Source organism: Hypanus sabinus, chromosome 2 (assembly GCF_030144855.1).
Source record: "Hypanus sabinus isolate sHypSab1 chromosome 2, sHypSab1.hap1, whole genome shotgun sequence".
Classification (NCBI taxonomy): Eukaryota; Metazoa; Chordata; class Chondrichthyes; order Myliobatiformes; family Dasyatidae; genus Hypanus; species Hypanus sabinus.
The window spans coordinates 18,561,271-18,586,135 of record NC_082707.1 but is presented as its reverse complement, the minus strand read 5'-3'; the positions used below and the strand labels follow the sequence as shown (position 1 = coordinate 18,586,135).

Below are 24,865 nucleotides of genomic sequence, written 5' to 3'. Positions count from 1 at the left end.
TAGATTGTCAGACCAAGAGTCCATCTTACAGTTCAAGAGTCTGATAACAGTGGGAAGGAAGCTGTCCTTGAGCCTGGTGGTACGTGGCCTCAAGCTTTAGTACCTTCTGCCTGATGGGAGAAGGGAGAAGAGAGAAAGCCTGCGGTGAGTGCGGCCTTTGATAATGCTGGCTGCTTTCTTGGGGTAGCAAGAGTACAGAGGGAGTCCATGGAGGAGAGGCAGGCTATTGTGATAGGTGAACAGGTATTGTTTTTCTTTCCCTGGATTTGATGGCAAAGGTTTAAGGTGACGAGTGAAAGGTTTAAAGGGGCCCAGAGGGTAGTGGGTGTGTGGATCAAGCTGCCAGAGGAAGTGGTTAAGGCAGGTACAATAACAGCACAAGTGATACATGCAGAACAACTTGATGGGCTGAATGGCCTAAAGTTGCTCCTATGTCTTATAGCCTTATGTTCCTCTGTCCAATGGGAGAGGATGGGTGGGGTCTTTGATTATACTGGCTGCTTTACTGAGGCTATGAGAAGTGTAGACAGAGTTTGGGAGGCTGGTTCCAATGATGTGCTGAGGAACAGGGGCAGGGGTGAAGAAATAGGTTAATAGGGTAAGTTTCCTGAATCAGTGTAGCAAAAGGTCAACACAAAAGCAGTGGGTCGAGTGTCTCCTTAACAGCACTGATGTCAACGCACTGCAGAGTGCAGACACCAATCACAGCAGTCTGTCTTGAGCCCACCACATGCTTTCAGAGTGAAGCAAAGGATATTGCAGAATGCTGCCCTGTCATTAATGAAAGGGTTAATCTATCTTCCAGCAATTTCATTAACTGTTGAGGCAGAAAGGCAGATTTATGGTTCCTGGCAAGAACTGCGGCATTCTCTTATTTCCTTCTGTCTCTGGTATTGTGTTTCATCACTGTACCTTTATTTAAATAGTCTATACCTGTAAAAGTGATTGCTGTGGGTCCCCGTGCAAAACACATAAGACTATCCCTTGACTTGAAAGGAGGAAACGTAATGGAAGATCAGCCAGTGCGACTGACCATGGAAAAGGATTGTCATTTTAAAACCCCTCGGAATTCTCTTTCAACACCTTCAGGGGACCCACAGCATTCAGCCATGGGTGTTGTTGCAACAAAGCTGATAATATTATCACCACTGCTTTCTCGTTTTATTTGCTTCACATTTCCCTGAAGGCAGCAATGTGTGCTGGTATGAACAATGTCCAAATCTGTTATTGGGCTCCCTCTGTCTAAGCTTACACGTTGTGCCATTGAAATTTAAAGGGCTCTCACAGCTCAGTTGCATTCTTTACCATTTCTCCACCCCCCCCCCATGGAACCGAAGCCCCTTTGGACAAACGAGTTACTAGAGTGAACCAAATCCACTGTCGGAGCTCAGTTAAACCTTTACACTGCCAGCACTGTCAGCCAGGTTCAAAGCAAGGGACCACCATCAACTTTGTTTAAAAATCAACCGCAGTTTGAGACACTGGCAAATTTCTACAGATGTACCGGGGGGGGGGGGGGGGGAGGAGCATTCTAACTGGTTGTATCACCGTCTGGTATGGGCGGGGGGAGAGGGGAAACTACTGCACAGGATCGAAATAAGCTGCTGAGAATTGTAAACTTAATCAGCTCCATCATGGCCACTGGCCTCCATACATCTTCAAGGCAGAATCCATCATTAAGGACCCCATCACCCAGGTCATGCTTTGTCCTCATTGCCAGCATCAGGAAGCAGGTACAGAAGCCTGAAAGCACACACTCAACAATTCAGGAATAGGCATTGAATCCATGAACACTACCTCACTACTTCTTTATTTCTAATTGTGCACTACTTATTTAATGTAAATATTGTATATATATATATATATATATTTACTGCAATTCGTGTTTTTTTTCTATTATTATTATTCCATTGTACTGCTACCACAAAGTCAGCAAATTTCTCAACATATACCAGTGCTATTAAACCTGGCTCTGATTCTGAAGATCGGTACTCACAATCTTCCTTTCATTCTGCGGAATCAGGTTTATATGACATGAAATTTGTTGTCTTGCAAAAGCTGTGCAGTGCAAAGACAAATTACTGCAACTTATATAAAAAATAAATAGTGCACAAAAAAAGGTATCATGAGGTAATGTTCACGAACTACACGGGCCTCCAAGATGACCACAACCTTGCCTAAGGAGCTTAGAGGTTTCCAAGCCTCAATGACCCAGAGAGCTATGTTGGCTGGAGTCAAGGCCTTGTGCTTTGATTCTTGGTAGGGTCACCCATGCCAGACAGGTCAGAATGTTCTCCTCTGTACACCTCTAGAAATTGACGTCCTCTAGCGGCGTTTAGGCCCCAAAGGACAAACCCTTTCCCCTCATGGACTGAATTCCTCTATCAAGTCGTTTCTTGCTTCAGATTGCAGCATCTGCCATCTCCTGTGTCTCTTGCACGCCTCCTGGTGGCTACTGCTTGCATGGCACAGCTTCACTGCAGATACAGAGAGATCAAAAACAGTTGTTGTAATTCTTAAACCACTTCTGTTTTCACTTTGCCGCCAAGTATAGATCCATCCTAAAAATCAAATCCATTCTGAGATTCCTATGGTAATCTGGGAGACATGGCAACCAGATCACTAATGAGGTAAATAATTAGATTATTTATAAAAGTCAGTAGAGCCCCCACATCACAGCACCAGGGTGAGGATTTGATCCTGACCTCTGCCGTTGATTGTGAGGAGTTTGCACCTTCTCCCAGCAAGCATGCAGGTTCCCTCCTCCCATATCCCAAAGAAGTGCAACTTGGTAGGATAAATGGCCACTGCAAATTTCTCCTGGTGTGTTCGGCACGTGGTAGAATCTGGGAAGAAAGTGATGGGAATACGGTGAGAGTTTAAAAAGAGCAGAATTAATGCAGTGTAAAGGGCCAGAAGGCTTGTTTCTGTGCTGTATCTGTCGATGACTGTAAACCTCTCAGCAGTGTCAAACTGTGGTTGGAACAATGGAGAACCCCTGCTCTTCAAAACACTAGCATGGGATCTTTTCTGTTCAGCTTAGAGGATCTGAGTTTAAGGTTCCATCAGAGGACTGTTCCTCCAGCCATAACCTTCCTCAAGGGTAGACTTTCAGGGATCCTCTTATACATGAGGGTGGCGTGGAAACATTACAGGTAATTTTCAATTATAAAGAGATACAGCATGGAACAGGCCCTTCTGCCCATCGAGCTGCAGCACTTATTTAACCCTAGTCTAATCACAGGATAATTTACAATGACCGATTAACACACTTACTGGTACATCTTTGGACAGTGGGAGTGAACCAGAGCAGCTGGAGGAAACCCACGTGGTTACCGGGAGAATGTACAAACTCCTTACAGACGGTGCAAGAATTGAACTCCAAACTCTGACGCCCCCGAGCTAAAAGAGCATTTTGCTTGCAGCTCTGCTACCATGCTGCACAATCATAGATAGGGACGACCCCTTGCTCGTCTGAGCTGTGTGGTGACTGACAGTGCAAAAACCAGCAAAGAAAAAATTATATATTAATCAGTGTTAGCTACCAGCACACATGTTTTAAGTATGTGTTTCACATAGAACACATTATTTTCTTGTAGATTAGGCTATTGTGTGATTTGAGTGTACTTAAACAGCACAAGCTCCTGTTCCCTCAATAACAAATTGTTTCCTCCTTGTGACAATGATTTCTAATTACACATGTGATGGGTTGTTTTAATTCTTTTCCCCTTTCAAATCCACCTTCCTGTTGCAATGCATGATGGGCAGGCTCAATATTGTGCATGACACCCGCTACAAGTGTTGGTAGGTGCCAGCTTTGTTATTTGACTATCTGTACCCGTACAATTTTTACTCACTGTCCCTTCAAAGTCCACTGCCGAGATCAGCTCCACGCGCTGTTGGCATTGCATCTGTGCCCACCCCATCTAATTACTGTCCCAAGTCTTGCTCCCACCATTGGTCTTTCCCCGTGTGCCTGCTTCCCCTTGTACTTGGCATCTTCTCCAACAACCAGGCAGCAGACCTTAGCAACTTGTCTTCAGTTCCTTCTCCTCAACTGTCAGGATAACCTTGTGCCAAAGACCCTGTACTAAAATAAAGAGGCACAATAGGAGACCTACTGGCTCCACTTTCAATGAATGGGACTAGATGGGATACATTTTTTCCCCAAATACATCTGTCACATAATTGATTACACTCTCATATTACTTTGCCAACTATGTGTGGTGAGACAGAGTTATGGTGCATTGGTTCTCCAGCATAAAGTGCCATTAGTTAATGGTTCTCCAGCTGGAAGTTTCATTGGTTGATTCATTCTCCAGCATGGAGTCTCATTGGTCCAAAATCGTCCTCTGGCATGAAGCATAGTCATATAGAGACCTTATCCTTGAGTTTGCCTCATAAAAAAACAATTGTTGGAGGATTTGAAACTGCCCAACTAGCTCCCTGATAGAAAGCGTGAAAGTAAATGATTCAAACTTCATGGTAACTTGCACTGAAGAGGATCAGAAGTATAAAGAGGCCTTGTGGCCTATCATAAACTTGACTGCTCTCTAAATGATTTTTCCAGATAGGTTCATTCCCTCCTTTTTTTCTTCTTTTTAAGACATCACCCCTACTGGAGCATAGGCCACGGCAGATCAATCCACTCCCGGGAGTGGGGTCTTCGGAGCTTCTGTTGGCATTTCTATAGCTCTGGGTTTTTACAGGATGTTGCTGCTAGTCATGTCATACTCTCCTCCTTTCACAGCCAGGCCTGAAACTGGTCATGGTGGATTTCCTCTTTATTTTTGCCACACAATATTTCCTTCTCCTTCCTCCTCTGTTGCAGTTCAAGCATTCTAGGTCACTGGATGAAAACAAAATGTTCTTTGCTTCCACTCTGATAATAGTTCCTTCCAATAGTGATATGCTCCTTTAAACCATGTGGTATATACTGAAACCTCCAATGCCAAGATGCCCTTATACCCAACACCCAGTCCACAAAAATTCACTTCTCCCACCAAAACAATTAAATCTGTTCTGCAGAAATTAATTGTCTGTTTGGACTCAGCCAACTCCCAACAAGTTTGGTCAAAAAGCCAAAGTGGACTTTGAATGGATTGCGCTTCTCTCTGCCTAGGACAGTTTGAATTATTCGAGCTCTTTGTTATATAATATAGCTATTCAAATGATCCTATTAATTATTATGAAGCAGTAAAACTTTTATAAATCTCGCTTTGCAATAATGGATAATTATTGATACTTTTTAATGACCTGTGCTTACTTAAATGTTTGAAAGTATACATAGAGTAACATTTTAAACTGCTTCATGTTATATAATATAACCCTAAATGAAGTTTTTTAAAGATATGTAATATCAATATTTATGAATTTATCAAAATGATTTACCTATATGTTGTTAATCAGTATTTTCCTCTTTTGTCTCTCTTTTTGATATTATGTAATGTTTACTGCTTTCTCCTCTCCCCATTCTTAATCACTATCCAATTTCTTCTCTCTTCATCCTAACTTGTCCCACTTTCCAACCTCTCCTTTCCTCTCTCCTGGTCATTTACTGCCCTGTTATAATGGCACCCGCTGGTGATGTCCAACTTTCCTCCATGCATTGTTATCATCGCTTCTCCCTACCCTCTCTCCCTCCTCCACTCCTACCCTCAATTCCTCCCTTGTGCTCCTCCTCTGCTGCTCTTTCGCGATTTCCCACAAACTTTTTTTAAAAAGTACCCATGATGCACGGTGCTAATCCTGCAGCCGTTTCCGCGGCAACAACGTCTGCCACAAGTGTCCCCTTTGTAGCCACGGCAACCACCAATCAGGTTTGCTTATTTACAGCTTTGATTCTTCTTGTTTGCATGGAAATGTTAATTTTAAGGTTGGAGCTTATTTGTCTGTCTTTATGCTGTACTTATCAAATTGCACAAAATTAAAATCTCCAGCCCATTTTAATTTACAAGAGCAGGACCCATTTTTGATTAGATCTTTCTTTGCAGTTCTATTTTTCTACAAAATTGAACCAATTGCATTGCCTTTAATTAGGCAATGAAAATAAATGATAAATGGCCTAATTCTGCTCCTATTTCTCTTGGTTGCATCAAGGAGAAGGGAGGAGGATGGAGCTGAAGGAAAATAAATCAGCCGCGATCAAAAGGCGATGCAAATTCAATGGACTCTTATGTCTACGAATGAGGCTGAATCTCATTGAAACCTACAGAACATTATAAGGACTAGATAGAGTGGACATGGAGAGGACATTTCCAGTATTGGGAGAGTCTAGGAACAGAGTGCACAGACTCAGAATAGAAGAAGGATGTCTCTTTAGAACAAAGATGAGAAATTTCCTTAGCTAGAAGGTGGAATCCATTGCCACAGATGACTGTGCAGGTCAAGAGTCACTGGGGATATTGAAAGGGGAGGTTGATAGGTTCTTCATAATTAAGGGAATTAAAGGTTATCGGGAGAAGGCAAGAAAATAGGGTTGAGGGAAAATAAATCACCTGTATCTTCAACGGTTTGTTCGGGGAATGACTGCGCAAGCCCGTGGACATCAGCCAGTGAGAACAGCGAGAAGAGTTTAAAAGGAGACAGCTTTATAGAGTGGACAACGCAGTGGAGGGAGACAGAATAGGAAGGCTTTGGCTCAACAGGGCTTCGGCGATGACGGGTCAAGGTGAGGTTGGTTGCCTGTGTTGAAGACAGACAAGAAGAATGTGTGTGAGGCCGGTGTTCTGTGCTCAGTGTTAGATGTGGGAAGTCCCGGAGACTCCCAGCCTCCCAGACGGCCACATCTGTGCCAGCTGCGTCGAGCTGCAGCTCCTTAGGGACCATGTTAGGGAACTGGAGATGCAGCTCGATGAGCTTCGTCTGGTCAGGGAAAGTGAGGAGCTATAGGCAGGTAGCCATACCAGGCCCTGGGGAGACAGATAAGTGGGTAACAGTCAGGAGAGGGAAGAGCAGGAGTCAGAAGCTAGAGAGTACCCCTGCGGCTGTACCCTTTGACAATAAGTACTCCTGCTTGAGCACTTTTGGGGGGGGCATTGGCCTACCTGGGGGAAGCAACAGTGGACGTGCCTCCAGCACAGAGTCTGGCCCTGTGGCTCAGAAAAGTAGAGAAAGGAAGAGGATGGCAGCAGTGAGAGGGGACTCGATAGTTAGGGGGTCAGACAGGTGATTCTGCGGATGCAGGAAAGAAGAATGGATGGTAATTTGCCTCCTAGGTGCCAGATTCCAGGATGTTTCTGATCGCATCCATGATATCCTGAAGTGGGAAGAAGAACAGCCAGAGGTCATGGTACATATTGGTACCAACGACATAGACAGGAAAAGGGAGGAAGTTCTGAAAGCAGACTACAGTGAGATAGGAAGGAAGTTGAGAATCAGGACCGTCTTGGGATTACTGCCTGTGACATGTGACAGTGAGTATAGAAATAGAATGAGGTGGAGGATAAATGTGTGGCTGAGGGATTGGAGCAGGGGGCAAGGATTCCAATTTCTGGATCATTGGGATCTCTTTTGGGGCAGGTGTGACCTGAACAAAAAGGACGGGTTGCACTTGAGTCCCAGGGGAACAAATATCCTGGTAGGGAAGTTTGCTAAGGCTACTGGGGAGAATTTAAACCAGGATTGCTGGGGGGTGGGAACCGAAATGAAGAGACTGGGGAAGAGGCTGTTGGCTCAAAAATAGAGAAAGCTTGGAGAAAGTGCGAGAGGGTGTATAGGCAGGTGATTGAGAAGGGACACGCTCAGACCGATGGTTTGAGATGTGTCTATTTTAATGCAAGGAGTATTATGAACAAAGCAGATGAGCTTAGAGTTTGGATCAGTACTTGAAGCTATGATGTGGTGGCCATTACAGAGACTTGGATGGCTCAGGGGCAGGAATGGTTACTTAGAGTGCCAAGCTTTAGATGTTTCAGAAAGGGCAGGAAGAGGTTGGGGCATGGCATTGTTGATCAGAGATAGTGTCATGGCTGCAGAAAAGGAGGAAGACCTGGATGGATTGTCTACTGATCTCTGTGAGTGGAAGATAGGAACAGGTAGGGGTCAATAACTCCTCTGGTTGTTTTTATATAGACCACACAATAGTAACAGGGGCATCAAGGAGCAGATAGGGAGACAGAATCTGCAAAAGGTGTAATAATAACAGGGTTGACATGATGGGAGATTTTAATTTCCCAAATATCAATTGGCGTGTCCCTAGATGGAGGGGTTTAAATGGGGTAGAGTTTGTTAAGTGTGTTCAAGATAAGCCTGCAAGAAGAGAGGCAGTACTTTATCTGGCATTGGGAAATGAACCTGGTCTGGTGTCAAATCTCTCAGTAGGAGAGCATTTTGGAGATGGTGATCATAATTTTCTCCCCTTTACAATAGCATCGGAGAGGGATAGGAACAGACAAGTTAGGGAAGTGCTTAATTGGAGTAAGGGGAAATATGAGGCTATCAGGCAGGAAATTGGAAGCATAAATTGGGAACAGATGTTCTCAGGGAAATGTTCGGAAGAAATGTGGCAAATATTCAGGGGATATTTGCGTGGAGTTCTGCATAGGTACATTCCAATGAGACAGGGAGAGGATGGGGAAGGTATGGGAACCGTGGTGTACAAAGGCTGTTGTAAATCTAGTCAAGAAGAAAAGAAGATCTTATAAAAGGTTCAAAAAAACTAGGTAATGATAGAGACCTAGAAGATTATAAGGCTAGCAGGAAGGAGCTTAAGTAAGAAATTAGGAGAGCTGGAAGGGGCCATGAGAAAGCCTTGGCGGACAAGATTTTAAAAAAACCCCAAGGCATTCTACAAGTATGTGAAGACCAAAAGGATAAGACATAAAAAAATAGGACCAATCAAGTGTGACAGTGGAAAAGTATGTATGGAACTTGAGAAGATAGCAGAGGTACTTAATCAGTACTTTGCTTCAGTATTCACTATGGTAAAAGATCTTAGCGATTGTAGGGCTGACTTATAGCTGACTGAGAAGCATGAGCATGTAGATATTAAGAAAGACAATGTGCTGGAGCTTCTGAAAAGCATCAAGTTGGATAAGTCACCGGGACCAGACGAGATGTACCCCAGGCTACTGTGGGAGGCGAGGGAAGGAGATTGCTGAGCCTTTAGCGATGATCTTTGCATGATCAATGGAAATGGGAGAGGTTGCGGAGGATTGGAGGGTTGTGGATGTTGTTCCCTTATTCAAGAAAGGGAGTAGAGATAGCCCAGGAAATTATAGACCAGTGAGTCTTACTTGAGTGGTTGGTAAGTTGATGGAGAAGATCCTGAGAGGCAGGACTTATAAACATTTGGAGAGGCACAATATGATTAGGAATAGTCAGCATGGCTTTGTCAAAGGCCTTATGAGCCTGAATGAATTTTTTGAGGATGAGCAGTAGATACAGAGTACATGGATTTCAGCAAGGCATTTGACAAGGTACTGCATGCAAGGCTTATTGAGAAAGTGAGGAGGCATGGGATCCAAGGGGACATTGCTTCGTGGATCCAGAAGTGGTTTGCCCACAGAAGGGAAAGAGTGGTTGTGGACAGGTCATATTCTGCATGGAGGTCGGTGACCAGTGGTGTACCTCAGGGATCTGTTCTAGGACCCCTACTCTTTGTGATTTTTATAAATGACCTGGATGAAGAAGTGGAGGGATGGGTTAGTAAATTTGCTGATGACACAAAGTTTGGGGGTGTTATGAATAGTGTGGAGGGCTGTCAGAGGTTACAGTGGGACATTGAATGGAAGCAAAACTGGGCTGAGAAGTGGCAGATGGAGTTTAACCCAGGTAAGTGTGAAGTGGTTCATTTTGGTAGGTCAAGTATGATGGCAGAATATAGTATTAATGGTAAGACTTTTGACAGTTTGGAGGATCAGAGGGATCTTGTCCCTAGGACACTCAAAGCTGTTGCTCAGGTTGACTCTGTGATTAAGAAAGCATACGGTGCATTGACCTTCATTAATCATGGGATTGGGTTTAGGAGCAGAGAGTTAATGTTGCAGCTGTTTAGGACCCTGGTCAGACCCCACTTAGAGTACTGTGCTCAGTTCTGGTCGCCTCACTATGGGAAGGATGTGGATATTATAGAAAGGGTGCAGAGGAGATTTAAAAGAACATTGCCTTCATTGGGGAGCATGCCTTATGAGAATAGGTTGAGTGAACTCAGCCTTTTCTCCTTGGAGTGACAGAGGATGAGAAGTGACCTGATAGAGGTGTATAAGATGATGAGAGGCATTGATCGTGTGGACAGTCAGAAGCTTTTTCCCAGGGCTGAAATGATTAACACGAGAGGGCACAGTTTTAAAGTGCTTGGAAGTAGGTACAGAGAAGATGTCAGGGGTAAGTTTTTTACGCAGAGAGTGGCGAGTGCGTGGAATAGGCTGCCGGTGACAGTAGTGGAGGCAGATATGATAGGGTCTTTTAAGAGACTCCTGGACAGGTACATGGTGCTCAGAAAAATAGAAGGCTATGTGTAACCATAGTAATTTCTAAGGTAAGGACATGTTCAGCACAGCTGTGTTTGCCGAAGGGCTTGTATTGTGTTGTAGGTTTTCTATGTTGCTATGAATAGTAGAACAAACTTGACAGCCTAATTCTGCTCCTATGTCTTCTGATCTTGTGCAATGGTGAGGCCAACTTTGCATTTGTGCCCTTGACAGGTCACCAATGATTGAGTTCCCACTCTAAGTCAAGCAACACCCCAAGCATAGGAATGATTTGGATGAGAATGTGTAAGGCATGTTTAGTAATCTTGCAGATGATACGAAAACAGGTGGTGTCATAGACAGTGAAGAAGGTTATCAAAAATTACAGTGTGATCTCGATCAACTAGATAAATGAGCAGAAGAAATGGCAATGGGTTTTCAATTCAAGAAAGAGTGGAGTGATGTATTTTGAGAAGTCAAACCTTTACGGTAAACGGTGGTTCCTTGCAGAGTGTTGTAGAACAAAGATCCTAGGAGTACAAGTCTATAATTCCCTGAAAGCAGCATCACAGGCAGTGAAAAAATGTCTGGCATGTTGGCTTTCATCAGTCAGGACAGTGACTATAGAAGTTGAGATGTTATTTTACTGTTGTACTGGACATCGGAGAGGCTGCATCTGAACTATTGAGTACACCTTTGGTTACTCTTTTATATCAAAGACACCATTAATCTGGAAAGGAAGCAAAGAAAATGTACAGGAATATTCCCAGGATCCAAGGATCTGAGTTACAGGGGAGGTTAGGCAGAATAGGATATTATTCCTTGGAGCATAGGAGACTGAAGGTGACCTTATAAAGCTGTGTAAAAGTGGAATTGACAGGGTGAATGCACACAGTGTTTTTCCCAATGAAGGGGAACCAGAAATGAGAGGGCAAGGTTTAAGGTGAGAAGGAAAAGATTTAAAAGAGACTTGAGGGGTAACCTTCAGACAGAGGGTGGTATGTACATGGAATAAGCTGCCAGAGGAACTCACATTTCTCTATGAAGTTGTGACTCCTCTTCCATATACAAATTAAAAGGAAAATTCAAACATGATCACTTTAGACTATTTTCTGCACGGGGAGAAAATGTAATAATCTGAAATGCAAAGAGACTTGGGAGTCTTTGTGTATGATTCCCTATAGGTTAATTTGCAGATTGAATCAGTGGTGAGGAAGGGGAATGCGATGTTAGCATTAATTTCAAGATGACTAGAATATAAAAGCAAGGATGTAATGTTGAGACTTTATAAAATACTGGTGAAGCTTCACTTGGAGTATTGTGAGCAGTTTTGGAATGACGTGCTGATATTGCAGAGGGTTCAGAGGAGGTTCACAAGAACAATTCCAGGAATGACGGGGTTAACATATGAGTTGTGATTGATGGCTCCAGGTCTGTACTCACTGCAATTTAGAATAATGAGGGTGCCGGGTGGGGGGGGGGGGGTTCTTATTGAAACCTATTGAGTATTGGAAGACCTCAATATGGTGGATGTAGAGAGGATATGTTCTATTGTTGGGGAGTCTAGGACCAGAGGGCATAGCCTCAAAATAGAGGGACATCCATTTAGAACAAAGATGAGGAGGAATTTCTTTAACCAGAGGGTGGTATATCTGTGGAATTTGTTGAGTGTGGGTCTTCTGGCTCCTGTAATCATTTGAGCAAAATTGTTCCAAAGGAGGGAGCTCCAAGATTTAAACCCAGGGTGATGATGCAGTTGCAACATATTCAAAGGTTATGTTAGCTTTTGAAAGGGGTACCTGCAGGTGGTGGTGTTCCCCTCTCCCTTCTTCCCTTGTCCTTGTCTTTAATATCAGATATCATTGGCTTGGGAGCTGTGGTAATGTCATTTTTGTCTCATTATTTATTTATTAATTGAGATACAGCGGGGAGCAGGCCCTCCACTCCTTTGAGTCATGCTGCCCACCAGTCACCGATTTCATCCTAGCCTAATCACGGGACGGAATATTAACCTAACAACCAATTAACCTAACAACCAGTACATCTTTGTTATGTGGGAGGAAACCAGAGCACCTGGTTACGGGGAGAATGTACAAACTGTGCAAAATAATCTGTTTTAGTTCATGAACAATGGGCTGGATATTTTAATCGATGTAGTAATTTGTGCTTTTCCTTGAGCGACTTAGATGTGAAGCAACCATAAATCATCCACTTCTAATTTCATTGCGTCTTTTGGTTTACATTTAAGAACAATAGATTGTACGTTTCAATAAGATCTTGTACGTTTGCCTAAAGGATAGCTTGCAGGTTGAGTTGTTAGTCAGGAAGGCAAGTGCAACGTGAGAAAGAGTGCCTCACTCTGCAAACCCAGCACAGGCTCAGCACATATAAACCTGGAGCCAATTTGGGTCAGAATGGTTTAATTTCACACGTGGCTGTGTAGCATTGATCCATTTACTTTTATAATACATACCATACCATCGTGGAATTATTCATTCACTAAGCCGATGCTAGCTCACTGAAAGCACATCCTGCTCTCTTCCTATTCTCTCCCTCCTCAAGCATTTATCCAATTCCCTTTAGAAATGGATAACAATTAAAACATGGAGATCGTAAACACAAAGTGTGTAGGTGCTGAAACTCCAGAGCAACACACACAGAATGCTCGAGGAACTCAGCAGGTCAGGCAGCATCTACGGAAGTGAATACACAGTCTGATACCAGAACCAGAAAAGAAAGGGGAGATTGCCAAAATTAAAAGGTGGGGGGAAGGAAAGGGGGATAGCTAGAAGGTGATGCGTGAAGACAGGTGGGTGGGAAAAGTCCAAGATCTGGAAAGGAAGGAATCTGATTGGAGAGGAGAGTGGACCAGAGGAGAAAGGGAAGGAGGAGGGAACCTTGGAGCAGTGATAGGCAGATGAGGTAAGAGGTCAGAGTAGACAATAGAAGAAGAGTGGAGGATGAAGAGGTAGGTTTTTTTACTGGAAGGAGAAATTGTGCCATCGGGTTGGAGGCTATCCAGATGGAATATAAGGTGTTGCTCCTCCACCCTGAGCGTGGCTTCATCTTAGCACAAGGGGAGGCCATGGACCAATGCATCAGAATGGGAATGGGGATTGGAATTAAAATGTCTGGCCACCAGGAATTCCGCTTTTGGCAGATGGAGCGGAGATGCTTATGAAGCAGTCCTCCAATTTACAACGGGTCTCACCAGCGTAGAGGAGGCTGCACTGGGAGCACCAGACACAATAGACGACCACAGCAGATTCGCAGTTGAAGTGTTGCCTCAACTGACAGGACTGTTTGGGGCCCTGAATGAAGGTGAGGGATGAGGTGTATGGGCAGATGTAGCACTTGGGTTGATTGCAGGGCTACGTGCCAGGAGGGAGATTAGTGCGGAGTGACTAATGGAAAAGGGAATTGTGAAGGGAGCAGAAGAGGGGAGGCAAAGAGATGTTTGGTGGTAGGATCCCATTAAAGCAGTGAAAACTATGGAGGATGATGTGTTGGATGTGGAGGCTCATGGGATGGTATATGACGACCAGAGGAACTCTGTCACTGTTAGGGTGGCAGGAGGATGGGGCAAGCGCGGATGTTCTGGAAATGGAGGAGACGTGGGTGAGGGCTCTATCAATAGCGGAGGAAGGGAAACCCATTTCTTTGAAGAAGGAGTCCTGGAAAGGTCGTGGGGACATCATATAAATTCTGTATGGCCAATGGCAGGAATTGAACCCTCATCTCACAACTGATACTGTAAAGTGTTGCACGAGGTGGCTGGAGAACTGGAGCAGGACTAAGTGCATGTGTGAGACTGCATAGGTTGTAGGGAACTCAGGGTAATAGGAATGATGGGATTACTCAGAGAACTGGCATTGACTGGATAAGCAAATAGTCCCCTTCTTCGTCATACTGAAAAATATGAAAAATGTCAAAAAATGAGGCTTTATTTTGTTTTACATAGTTTTTTTTTCTTTTAATTGATTCACAGAGTGTGAGTTTTGATGGTAAAGCAAGGCCTTTAGGTGTCCATAGCTTATTGTCTTTTGAACTCTGAGGCTCGCTGAGACAGTTTGGAAGCCAGTGTCTCCGGAGTCACAAGTAAGCTCCAGCAGGAAAGACTGTCAGAATATGGTCCCTGAAGGAAAGGAGACAGGTAGTTCAACAATCCATAACTGAACCCACAATTACTTATTGAATTAAATCAATATAAATTCCCCAGCAACATTGAAAGGGTTTCCGTGCCTGCAAATTGCCTCTGGATTATTAATTCAGTTAATTATCATGGTTCACTGCATTTCCACAGTACAATGACTGTTCTCTGCAATTTCTAACACGATATGCATGATAAAAGCCCATTAAAAAGTTGAAATCAAAAATCCAGTGACATGGTCTTACCTATTTCCAAGCGGAACCTAAGGGGAACGTCTTCATTCAGGGATTAATGAGAGTGTGGAAGAAGCTGCAAGTGCGAGTGGTGAATGCAGGTTCCAATTCAACGTTTATGAGGAATTTGGGTAGGTACATGGATGAGATAGTTATGGGGCACTCTGGTCCAGGTGCAGGCTGAGTAACAGTTCAGCACAGACTAGATGGGCTGAAGGGCTCTGTGTTATAGTGTTGTATGGCTCTATAGCTCACATTCCAACAGCAGTCTGTGTTAGGCTCGTTATTACACAGTAACTGAACAGCATTAATAGCTTTGATATGTGTTTCCTACACTGTCTTACCTTTTACGTTGTCTATAAACTGATCTATTTGTTTCTTGAACCAGGTATGTTAATCACTGTTACTCTGTTCCTTCTGTTCAGATGCCCATTATATCTGTGGATCATCTGGCTAGCCACAAGTATGTTACTCAGATGTAGACTCTTTCTAGGTTGAACAGTAAGTATCGGTTATTTTCGATCTTTTTTGTCCAATCTAACTCTGAAGTGTTGAATTATTGCTGTTGTATTTTAACTCCATTCAGAGTTTGACCCTCATGGCAGAAAAATCAGATATCAGAGGTGTAACTGGACTTGGAAGTCCTCATGCAGGATTCCCCAAAGGCTAGCTTACAGGTTGAATCAATGGTGAGGAAGGCAAATGTAACGTTAGCATTCATTTTGAGAGGACAATAGTAAAAAGGCCAGGATGGAATGCTAAGGCTTTATAAAGCATTGTTCAGGCTACAGTTGGAGTATTGTGAGTGGTTTTGGGCGCCTATCTAAGAAACAATGTGCTGGCATTGGAGAGGGTCCAGAGGAGGTTCATGAGAATGATCATGGAATTGAACAGTTTGACTTATGAGGTGCGTTTGATGGCTTTGGGACTCAACACATCAGATTTTAGAAGAATGAGGGAACATCACATTGAAATATTGAAAGAGTGGACATGGAGTGGATGTCCATGGACCAGAGGGCACAGCCACAGAAGGTCATGTCTTTTAGAACAGAGATGAGGAGGCATTTCTTTAACCAGAGTGTGGTGAGTCTGTGGAATTCATTGCCGTGGACTGCTGTGGAGGCCAAGTCATTGGGTATATTTAAAACAGAGTTTAATAGGTTCTTGATTAATAAGAACATCAAAGGTTACAGGGAGAAGACAAGAGAATGGAGATTCAAAGGGATAATAAATTACCCATGACTGACTGGTGGAGCAAACTCGATGGTTTGAATTATGGACAATAGACAATAGTTGCAGGAGTAGGCCATTTGGCCCTTCGAGCCAGCACCGCCATTCACTGTGATCATGGCTGATCATCCACAATCAGTAGCCCATTCCTGCCTTCTTCCCATATCCCTTGACTCCACTATCTTTAAGAGCTCTATCTAACTCTTTCTTGAAAGCATCCAGAAAATTAGCCTCCACTGCCTTCTGAGGGAGAGCTTTCCACAGATCCACAACTCTCTGGCTGAAATTTTTTTTTCTCAACTCTGTTCTAAATGTCCTACCCCTTATTCTTAAATTGTAGCCTCTGGTTCTGGACTGCCCCAACATCAGGAACATGTTTCCTGCCTCTAGCATGTCCAATCCCTTAATGATCTTATATGTTTCAATCAGATCCCCTCTCATCCTTCTAAATTCCAGTGTATACAAGCCCAGTCACTCCAATCTTTCAACATATGACAGCCCCGCCATCCCGGGAATTAACGTGAACCTACGCTGCACTCCCTCAATAGCAAGAATGTCCTTCCTCAAATTTGGAGACAAAAACTGCACACAATACTCCAGGTGTGGTCACACCAGGGCCCTGTACAACTGTAGAAGGACCTCTTTGCTCCTATACTCAACTCCCCTTGTTATGAAGGCCAGCATGCCATTAGCTTTCTTCACTGCCTGCTGTACCTGCATGCTTACTTTCAGTGACTGATGAACAAGGACACCTAGATCTTGTTGTACTTCCCCTTTTCATAACTTGACACTATTCAGATAGTAATTACCTAACTCTGTTCCTATGTCTTATGGTCTAACGCTCTCCACTGGGATCGGGTACTATTGAGCAGCAGAGGAGAGGCATTTAGCTTTGGCATTAGGAGCTGGGGTTATTTCCCTTGAAGCAACAAAGGATGAGAGGGGATTTGATAAAAGCAAAGCAGATAAACAGAGTGAAGTTATTCCCATTAATAAGTGGACCAAGGACTGGAAGAATCAATTTATAATTTTGTGTAAAGAGAAAAGTATGGGTGTGTAACCACATTTAAAAGAAGATTAGGACAGGTACATGGGATTGAAGGTTAAAGTTTTAAAGATTAGCTTAATTTGTCACATGTACATTGAAACATCAAAGCATACAGTGAGATGTATCATTTGCCTCAATGACAAACACCTGGAGGTGTGCTGGAGGAAGCCTGCATGTGTCACTCTGCTTCTGTTGCCAACAATGGCCTGCCCACAACTAACTAACAGAACCTGCATGTCTTCAGAAAATGGGAGGGAACCGGAGCACCTGGTTACAGTGAGAACTGTAAGAGACCATAAGAGATAGGAGCAGAACTGGGGCATTCAGCCCATCAGGTGTTCTCTGTCATTCCATCACAGTTGTTTGATTACCCCTCTCAACCTCATTCTTCTGCCTTCTCCCCATAATCTCAAATGCCCTGACTAATCGAGAACCTATCAACCTTCCCAATGACGCCTGTGCAGGCCAAGTATTCTGATGCCATGCCCTCTTGTCCTAGACTCCCCCGCTATAGAACGTATTCTCTCTACATCCACTCTATCTAGGCCTTTCAATACTTAATTGGTTTCAATGAGATCCCCCACCTGAACTTCAGAGAATACAGGCCCAGAGCCATCAAACGTTCTTCATATACTAATCCTTTCATTCCTGGGATCATTCTGCAAAACCTCCTCTGGACCCCCTCCAATGATGGAATACTTTTTTCTAGAAAAGTGGTCCAACACTCCTAAGGTGGTCTGTCCAAAGCCTTCGAAAGCCTCAACATTACTATCTTGCTTTTATATTCTAGTCCTGTCAAAATGAACGTTAAGGTGAAAGGGGGCTTTGGATTTATGTGCTTGGGCAATTCTAGGAATGGCCACTGCGCCTCAGGTAGAGCCAACTAAAGATCTGCCTGCGCAACAGTTGGATGCAATCAAAAGTTCTATCCATGTTTCTCAATGTCTGAAGTGCAGGAACATAAAATTATTAAAAATATATTTAACTTAAAATTACATTCAACATACACTCAATGACCATCAGGTACCTCTTAAGACCATAAGATATAGGAGCAGAATTAGGCCATTTGGCCTATAGAGTCTGCTCCACTATTTCATCATGGCTGATCCATTTCTCTCTCAGCCCCAATATCCTGCCGTCTCCCTGTATCCACTCATGCCTTGTCTGATCAAGAACCTGTCAACCTCTACCTTAAATATACTTGGCCTCCAGAGACACCCGTGGCAACAAATTCCACAGATTCACCACTCTCTGGCCAAGAAATTCCTCCTCATCGCCATTCTAGATGGATGCCCCTCTATCCTGAGTCTGTGTCCTCTGGTGCTAGACTGCCACATCACAGGAAACATCTATTGAGACCTTTCGATCTCAGCTGTCTTCCCTGCTCGTGTCCCCTTCCAATCAACCTTGGACAGCTGTACCTAATAGAGTTGCCACTGAGTGTATGTTTGTGGTCTTCTGCTGCTGTAGCCCGTCCACTTCAACGTTAAATATGTTGTGTGTTCAGAGATGCTCTTCTGCACATGACCATTGTTACATGTGGTCATCTGAGTTACTGTCACCTTTTTATTAGCTTGAATCAGCCTGGCCATTCTCCTTTCATTAGCAAGGCATTTTTGCCAACAGAACTTCCAGTCACTTAATGTATTTTGTTCGTTGCACCATTCTGTGTAAACTCTAGAGACTTGTTGTGCGTGAATGTTTCAGGAGATGAACAATTTCTGAGGTACTCAAACCACTCATTTGGCACCAACAAATATTCCACAGCCAAAGTCACTTTTCTCATTTCTTTTCCATGCTGGCATTTGGACTGAACAACAACTGAACCTCTTGACCATGTCTATATGTTTTTATGCATTGAGTTACTGCCATATAATTGGCTGATTAGATATTTGTATTAATAAGCAAGTGGTCAACAATAGACCATTGTAGTCCAATTAATAACATGAATGAATTATGTTAGCTTCAACTATTGATGTTTAGCAAGCCCTTTCAGATTAATGGGAATGTCGAGAGGAAGCAGGCATGGCAAGTGTAAACCTGAGGGGCCAGGTGCGAAGTGTATCCTGACCCTGGGTTTGCTGTGCTGTGGAATGTAATGGTCAGTCCAGGTGGAACAAGAGGTGGAAAGTAGAAAAAGGCCATTCTACCTCTCTATGCTAGTTCGCTGACACCAAGGATCACATCTCTTTATCTCAGCCCCAGTTACGCTGTGTTGCTTGCTTTGCTCAGCAAAAATAAAATCAACCTGATTGAAAGTAAAGTGTTGCTTTCTCTTTTTCTCTCTCTGCAGATCAGTGTGAAGAGACAGTGTGCAGGGAAGCCATTACACAGCAAAGGTCAACAGTCTGTTCTGTATATACCACCATCTAATCAGCAATCTACCATAACCCTCCCTCCCTCAGCCACAACCCTTTCCACTTTTGGCACTCTAACAAAATGGAAGTATGGTCATCTTGAACATAACAGGGAAGAAGAATGCTGCACACTGATGCTGGTATAGCCTGGTCTCTCTAAGGAGAATAAGGCTAAGGGAGCTTTACCTGTTGTTCAGCATATCACATCACTGGCCTTTCCTCAGTACTCGGCTCGGAAGACAAAGCATAAATGATGCCCATTCCATTCACACCCCTTGCCTCTCCTTCCCTCTCCGCCAATGCCCTCTCCTCAACACTCCTCCTCACCCCCCAGTGGAAAGGTAAACACTGATGTACACTTTAGTATACAGTATATACTGGTACTCCTGCAAACCATACAGATCATTTTGGTGTTAGGTTTAAATGGTTTTCCTACAAGTTTACAAAAGTGGAAAAAAAAGAGAGAAAAATCAAAATAGTGCACCTTGTATTTAAAAGAAATACTATTTTCCCATTTTCACTAAAAATCAATTGTGCATGTACAGTGATCTGTGTTATGGTTATATTCTAATGGATTGTAAGAAAGATTTAAAGAGGCAATGGACAGATGAATGTGTTGGGCAAAATATTAAAGCGAACCAAGTCTGTTCTTTCTTTAAAGCACATTGTAGCTTTAAATACTGTGTCGTAAATATGTTGGAGGTACATATTAAGTGCCAGTCAAGGCTATACGTCTAACCCTAAAGTATTATTCATGCAGTGTAAAACATTTATCTATTTCAATGTATTTCAAGCTTGATTCAAAGTGAGTTATGCTATTTTACATCCTGTACCCTCTCAGAATTTGCATCTCCACTCCAGAGTGAATAGCATAACACACAGCGAATAAAAGTGTAATTTCCTTTTATTGTTTAGAGAAAAACAATCATTGTAGACCACTTATGCACAGTATTAATATCCACCAGCGATATTAATCATGAAAAATATTAAGGAAAAAGACACAAGTCATGACCAATATTAATTATCAGTATTGTCACTTTTCAATGCCATAACGAGTCAACTCCAAAGTGAAAAGAGTTTTCTAGCCATTAATTGCCAATTAAGGTGCCATGTGTCAGAGACTTGGTCAGGTGGCAGTTTTAATTTGCCCCAAATTCTTTTGCCCCAGTAAAATGCCAGAAGTCAAATAGGACTATAAAACTATCTCTATATAGAGATGAAAAAAAATTCTGTTTCATGCTGAATGTGTTTGCAGTCACATACTTTACATAGAAAACATTATGGAAAGTGACTCTAAACTAGATTACCTTAAGGTTGAACGAAGCACTGTCATGAAATGCATGATAAACCAAAATATAAATGTTTGTTAAAAGTAGTACCAGGGTGGGTATGTATCCGGGTGAATTTTATATGTGACATTTTTTCAAAGTAATTGCATTTAGCCTTAGAAAGCCTTCAAAAAAAAACAAAAAAAAAAAAGAGTATTAGTTGTGTATTTTTTAATGGGTTCATCCATCCAAAGGAATTCCTATTATTATTTTGTTTTCCTGATGGGATTTTTTTTTCAGAAGTTTGAGAAAGAGGTTTAAGTAGAGGTCTGTTCAGCAAAAAAAAAAGGATCAGATATTGTAGTGGGGCCGGTTACTTGAAGTAGCCTTGTTGGAATGGAAGAGGTGATAGTTCACTTCATGAACTATCCATAATTCTGAGCTCACTGCAAAGTTTTATTTTTTGAAGATAGAATTTGAAAGGTGTACTTGGTAGTTTTAAAAAAAAGGGGTTGTTGCATTATTTTATTGATTGTACTGTACATCTATTAAAGCCTTAGATTATATATTACGGGTTGAAACCCATTTTAAATGTAACTTCAGACCTATTAAGGAGCACATAGACTTCACTTCTTGCTCTAGTACTTACATACTAGAATTTTGCTTATTTCAATTGTTTTAAGTTTGTAGTCTCTTACATATAATATTAGAATTGTTTTAATTTTTTAATGTTTAAAAATCTGATATTATTTTCATATTTTAGTTGATAGATTGTCTTTTATTTCATTTATTGGAAGTCATGGATAAAAGATTTCCATAAAGTTTTTTTTTGACAAAGTGATTTTTTTTGCCTCCCCACCCCTTTACAACCTTGTGTAATATCATTTAATTCTTCAGCGTAGTATAACAGCATAAAGAATGGATTATAGTTTACTGATTTATGAATTACGAGCATCTGTCATTGCTACTTCCATCATTCAGAGAACAAAAACCTTTTATATGGATATCTTACAGTGATCATTTCATTGTGAAGTATGAAGTTAAGTTGTTGCTATAGCAACAATACTGGCAGACAATTGCATAATGTTTAGAAGATTTACTTTGTTTGTAATTATAGTCATTATGAAAATCTCTAGTTCCTAGATTATTAAAACTGAAAATTATTTTCTACTGTAACCATTTGAGAATAGTAAGATATTGTTTGTTGGGTATATTTTAATCTCCCTCATCCAAATATCAGACCTTCATTAAATAGGAGATGCATAATCAATAGATTTTTTATGTCATGAATTCAAATATTAATCAAAGCTTACTTATAAGAAAAGAGGATTAATCTGAATTATGTGTGCAGACACTTGAGGGTTGATAATGCTGCAGTTTTGGAGATAAAAAAAGTTGATCGGTCCTACGGGGAAAGTTAACTTTTTGCACTTCTGTATATAGTCAAGGAGAAGGAAACCTGTAAAATAGTAAGATCTTATTTTGAATAAAAAAAATGTCTATAATAACAAGGAATTTTGTTAAGGTCATTAAAACGACAGGCTGAACAAAAATAAAAAATATTAAAAAAATGCTTGCAAAAATTTAAAAAAAATTGTTAATGGGCATAGATTTAAGCACCTCGTAACCTTATCCCAATGCCCGCCCCTTCAAGGAAACAAAGGCAAAATATTGCTTTGCTTCGATGTGAACAGCTTGTAGTTTGCCAGGATTTTTTTCAGCTAGAAAGACAAACATACTCCTGAGATCATCGGGGAGAGGACAATGGGGAGCCCAATTGTAACCAGACACCACCCCCGTCACAAAACAGGTAGGATTGGGAGGGTGTGTGTTTATTCTCATACGCCCATGACCAGCCTGCCCCCAGTCTCCCACTCCCACCAGCCCAGTCTTGCTCCAGGTGACGTCAATGGAAGCAAAGTTAGGCCAGAGGAGATGTCCAGCACTAGGATAGATACAGAACAAGGATTCCTGCCTGATCCTATTGGAACAGGAGTTACCAGCCTAATCCGATAGGAATGAGGAATTCCTGCCTGATTTGGTGGGAATGTGAATTCCTTCCTGATCCCACAGCACTCTTGGATGGCCTCCTTGAGTCCAACATTGCATCTCCTCCCATCACCACACACTGGCCCCAGTCACTCCCCTCTCTCACCCAACCCCCACTTCCCGTATCCACCAGCAATCCACCACGCCACAACAATCACCCATGACTGACAATGTTGCACAGGTTAAAATCTCCCGGTGCAGATCATTACTAACCAGGTCAAACACTTTGATTATCAACATCACAACAGAAGATTTTTCACTCCGCTCAACAACAGAAAATATCAAACTCCTTACAAAAAAAATCTACTGCATGTTTTAAAAGTTCTTTTTTTATAAATCACAAAAAGAGAAACTACAGTTTAAAAGTATGTATTTTAGTCTTATCAAAAACAGGTTCTGTCTATGGATTTTGATGGTGTACTTCTAACAGGAAGTAAAACTTGCATCGATGAATATATATATCAAACTGGTTCCACACGTTCAGTAAATGACTATATGTCAACAATGTCAGATTAGTCATGGAGAGAACACCGAAACAGTAAATGCCCACATGACTATTTTGCTCTTGTTATTCCTGGTCCTTTTTGCAGTTGAGTCTATACCTTTGTTTTTTGAATAATTCAATTTATTTTTCTTTAAAAAAGAATACCACTATGAATTGGAGAAACAGAAATTCTCTTCTATTTAAAATCCCTTGCTTCCATTATTTTTGGAATAAAAAGAAGACAGTGCCAAGGGTCCAAGGTCGAATTTTGTCCCCTGTTGTACACTCAATTTAATAGCGTGCGCACGTCTTTTGCAGAATTCAGTTCCACTGAAGTCAATGTAGCTCATCGTGCATATATACAGTGTGTGTGTGTATGTGTGTGTGCAGAGCACAGAACGGAGGGCAAGACTCGTCCCTGGAGGAGAGGAAATGGAAACTCATGGAGGAGGAGTGGAGAGAAGGGAAAGAAAGTTCATTTAGCCTCAGAGAATGTGCACGGTATACAACCTGAGAGGGTAGGTCAGCAAAACGCAGATTGGGAACCCATCTCTCCTCCCTGGGTTTCGTGGTGCAGTGCTTGTTACCAGGCAGAACATCAACCCAGTGAGTTTCAAACCCACCTTGGCAAATGAACAATGCAAACTCAAAGAACTGACTCAATCTGGATCTTTAAAAAAATGCCAGTCTTAATCACTGGAGATTAAATCCACCTGATATACAAATGCTCTTCAGAGAGGCACCTTACCTTGTCCAGCAATATATACAATTCCAGACCAACCAATATGAAAGGTTCTTAAATGGCCTCTACAGTTCAGAGATATTGAGGGATAAACAATAAACGCTGGTACAGCAAACAGGATTCAAATCCCATGAATGTACAAAAAATACCCACTCAATGGTTGTAATTTTTTTTTTAGTTTGGATGAAATGACCGTTCAAATTTGGGAAAATTGTATCCAAATTGCAAGGTCATGGCTACAGCTGCCAAAAGGACAGGAGCTTGGTTTTATGATTGTATAAACACAGGCTCTCTTTTTATTTTGATGTTTTCCCGCTCGTAGTTGCTGATATAGTATACTCTGTCCTTGGCTGCAATTGTTTTATTATTATTGCTATATCTTTGATTCTTGCTGTATGGAATTAAAAAAAAAATAAAGATAAAATTACCAACAAAAAAGGAAGAAAAATTATTTGCATTTGTCCCTCGGTCACTATTTTGATTGTTTTTTGTACCACTTGCTTAGTTTTGTATTCCTTACTCTTTACTCAGTTTCAGATTCAGATTTACTTATTTATTACATATTCTTCAAAACATTCAGTGAAATGCGTCATTTGCATTAACAGCCAACACTTAGGGTGTGCTAAGAGCAGCTACAAATCTCACCGCATGTTCTGGTGACAACGTAATGTCCACACCAGGACCACCAGACTCAAAAATAGTTACTTCCTCCCAGCAGTAAGGCTGATCAACACCTCCAGCCACTAACCCACCCCTCCACACCCCAACCCCCACTACTTTATCATTTCCTGTCAGAGTCAGCTTATGTACAGATACTGTACAGGGTGAAATGTCAAAAGTTTTAGGGGAACATCAGGTGAAACTTCTTCACTCTGAGGGTGGTGAGAGTGTG

General features: G+C 42.1%; 1 protein-coding gene across 12 annotated transcripts in view; it reads left to right on the top strand.

Annotated features, from left to right (window-relative positions):
* Positions 1–24,405, top strand: part of mbnl1 (muscleblind-like splicing regulator 1) — a 322,821-nt gene extending 298,416 nt beyond the window's left edge. For 10 of the 12 annotated variants that reach the window (XM_059992574.1, XM_059992595.1, XM_059992649.1 and 7 more), the window contains 4 exons: positions 3,769–3,804; positions 5,725–5,819; positions 15,221–15,296; positions 19,367–24,405. In XM_059992574.1, coding sequence (XP_059848557.1) covers positions 3,769–3,804; positions 5,725–5,819; positions 15,221–15,277 — 188 coding nt within the window. In that variant the 3' untranslated portion in view covers positions 15,278–15,296; positions 19,367–24,405. The remainder of the gene's footprint in view (positions 1–3,768; positions 3,805–5,724; positions 5,820–15,220; positions 15,297–19,366) is intronic. The other 2 variants (XM_059992622.1, XM_059992641.1) reach the window with 1 other exon arrangement.
* Positions 24,406–24,865: the final 460 nt, after the last annotated feature.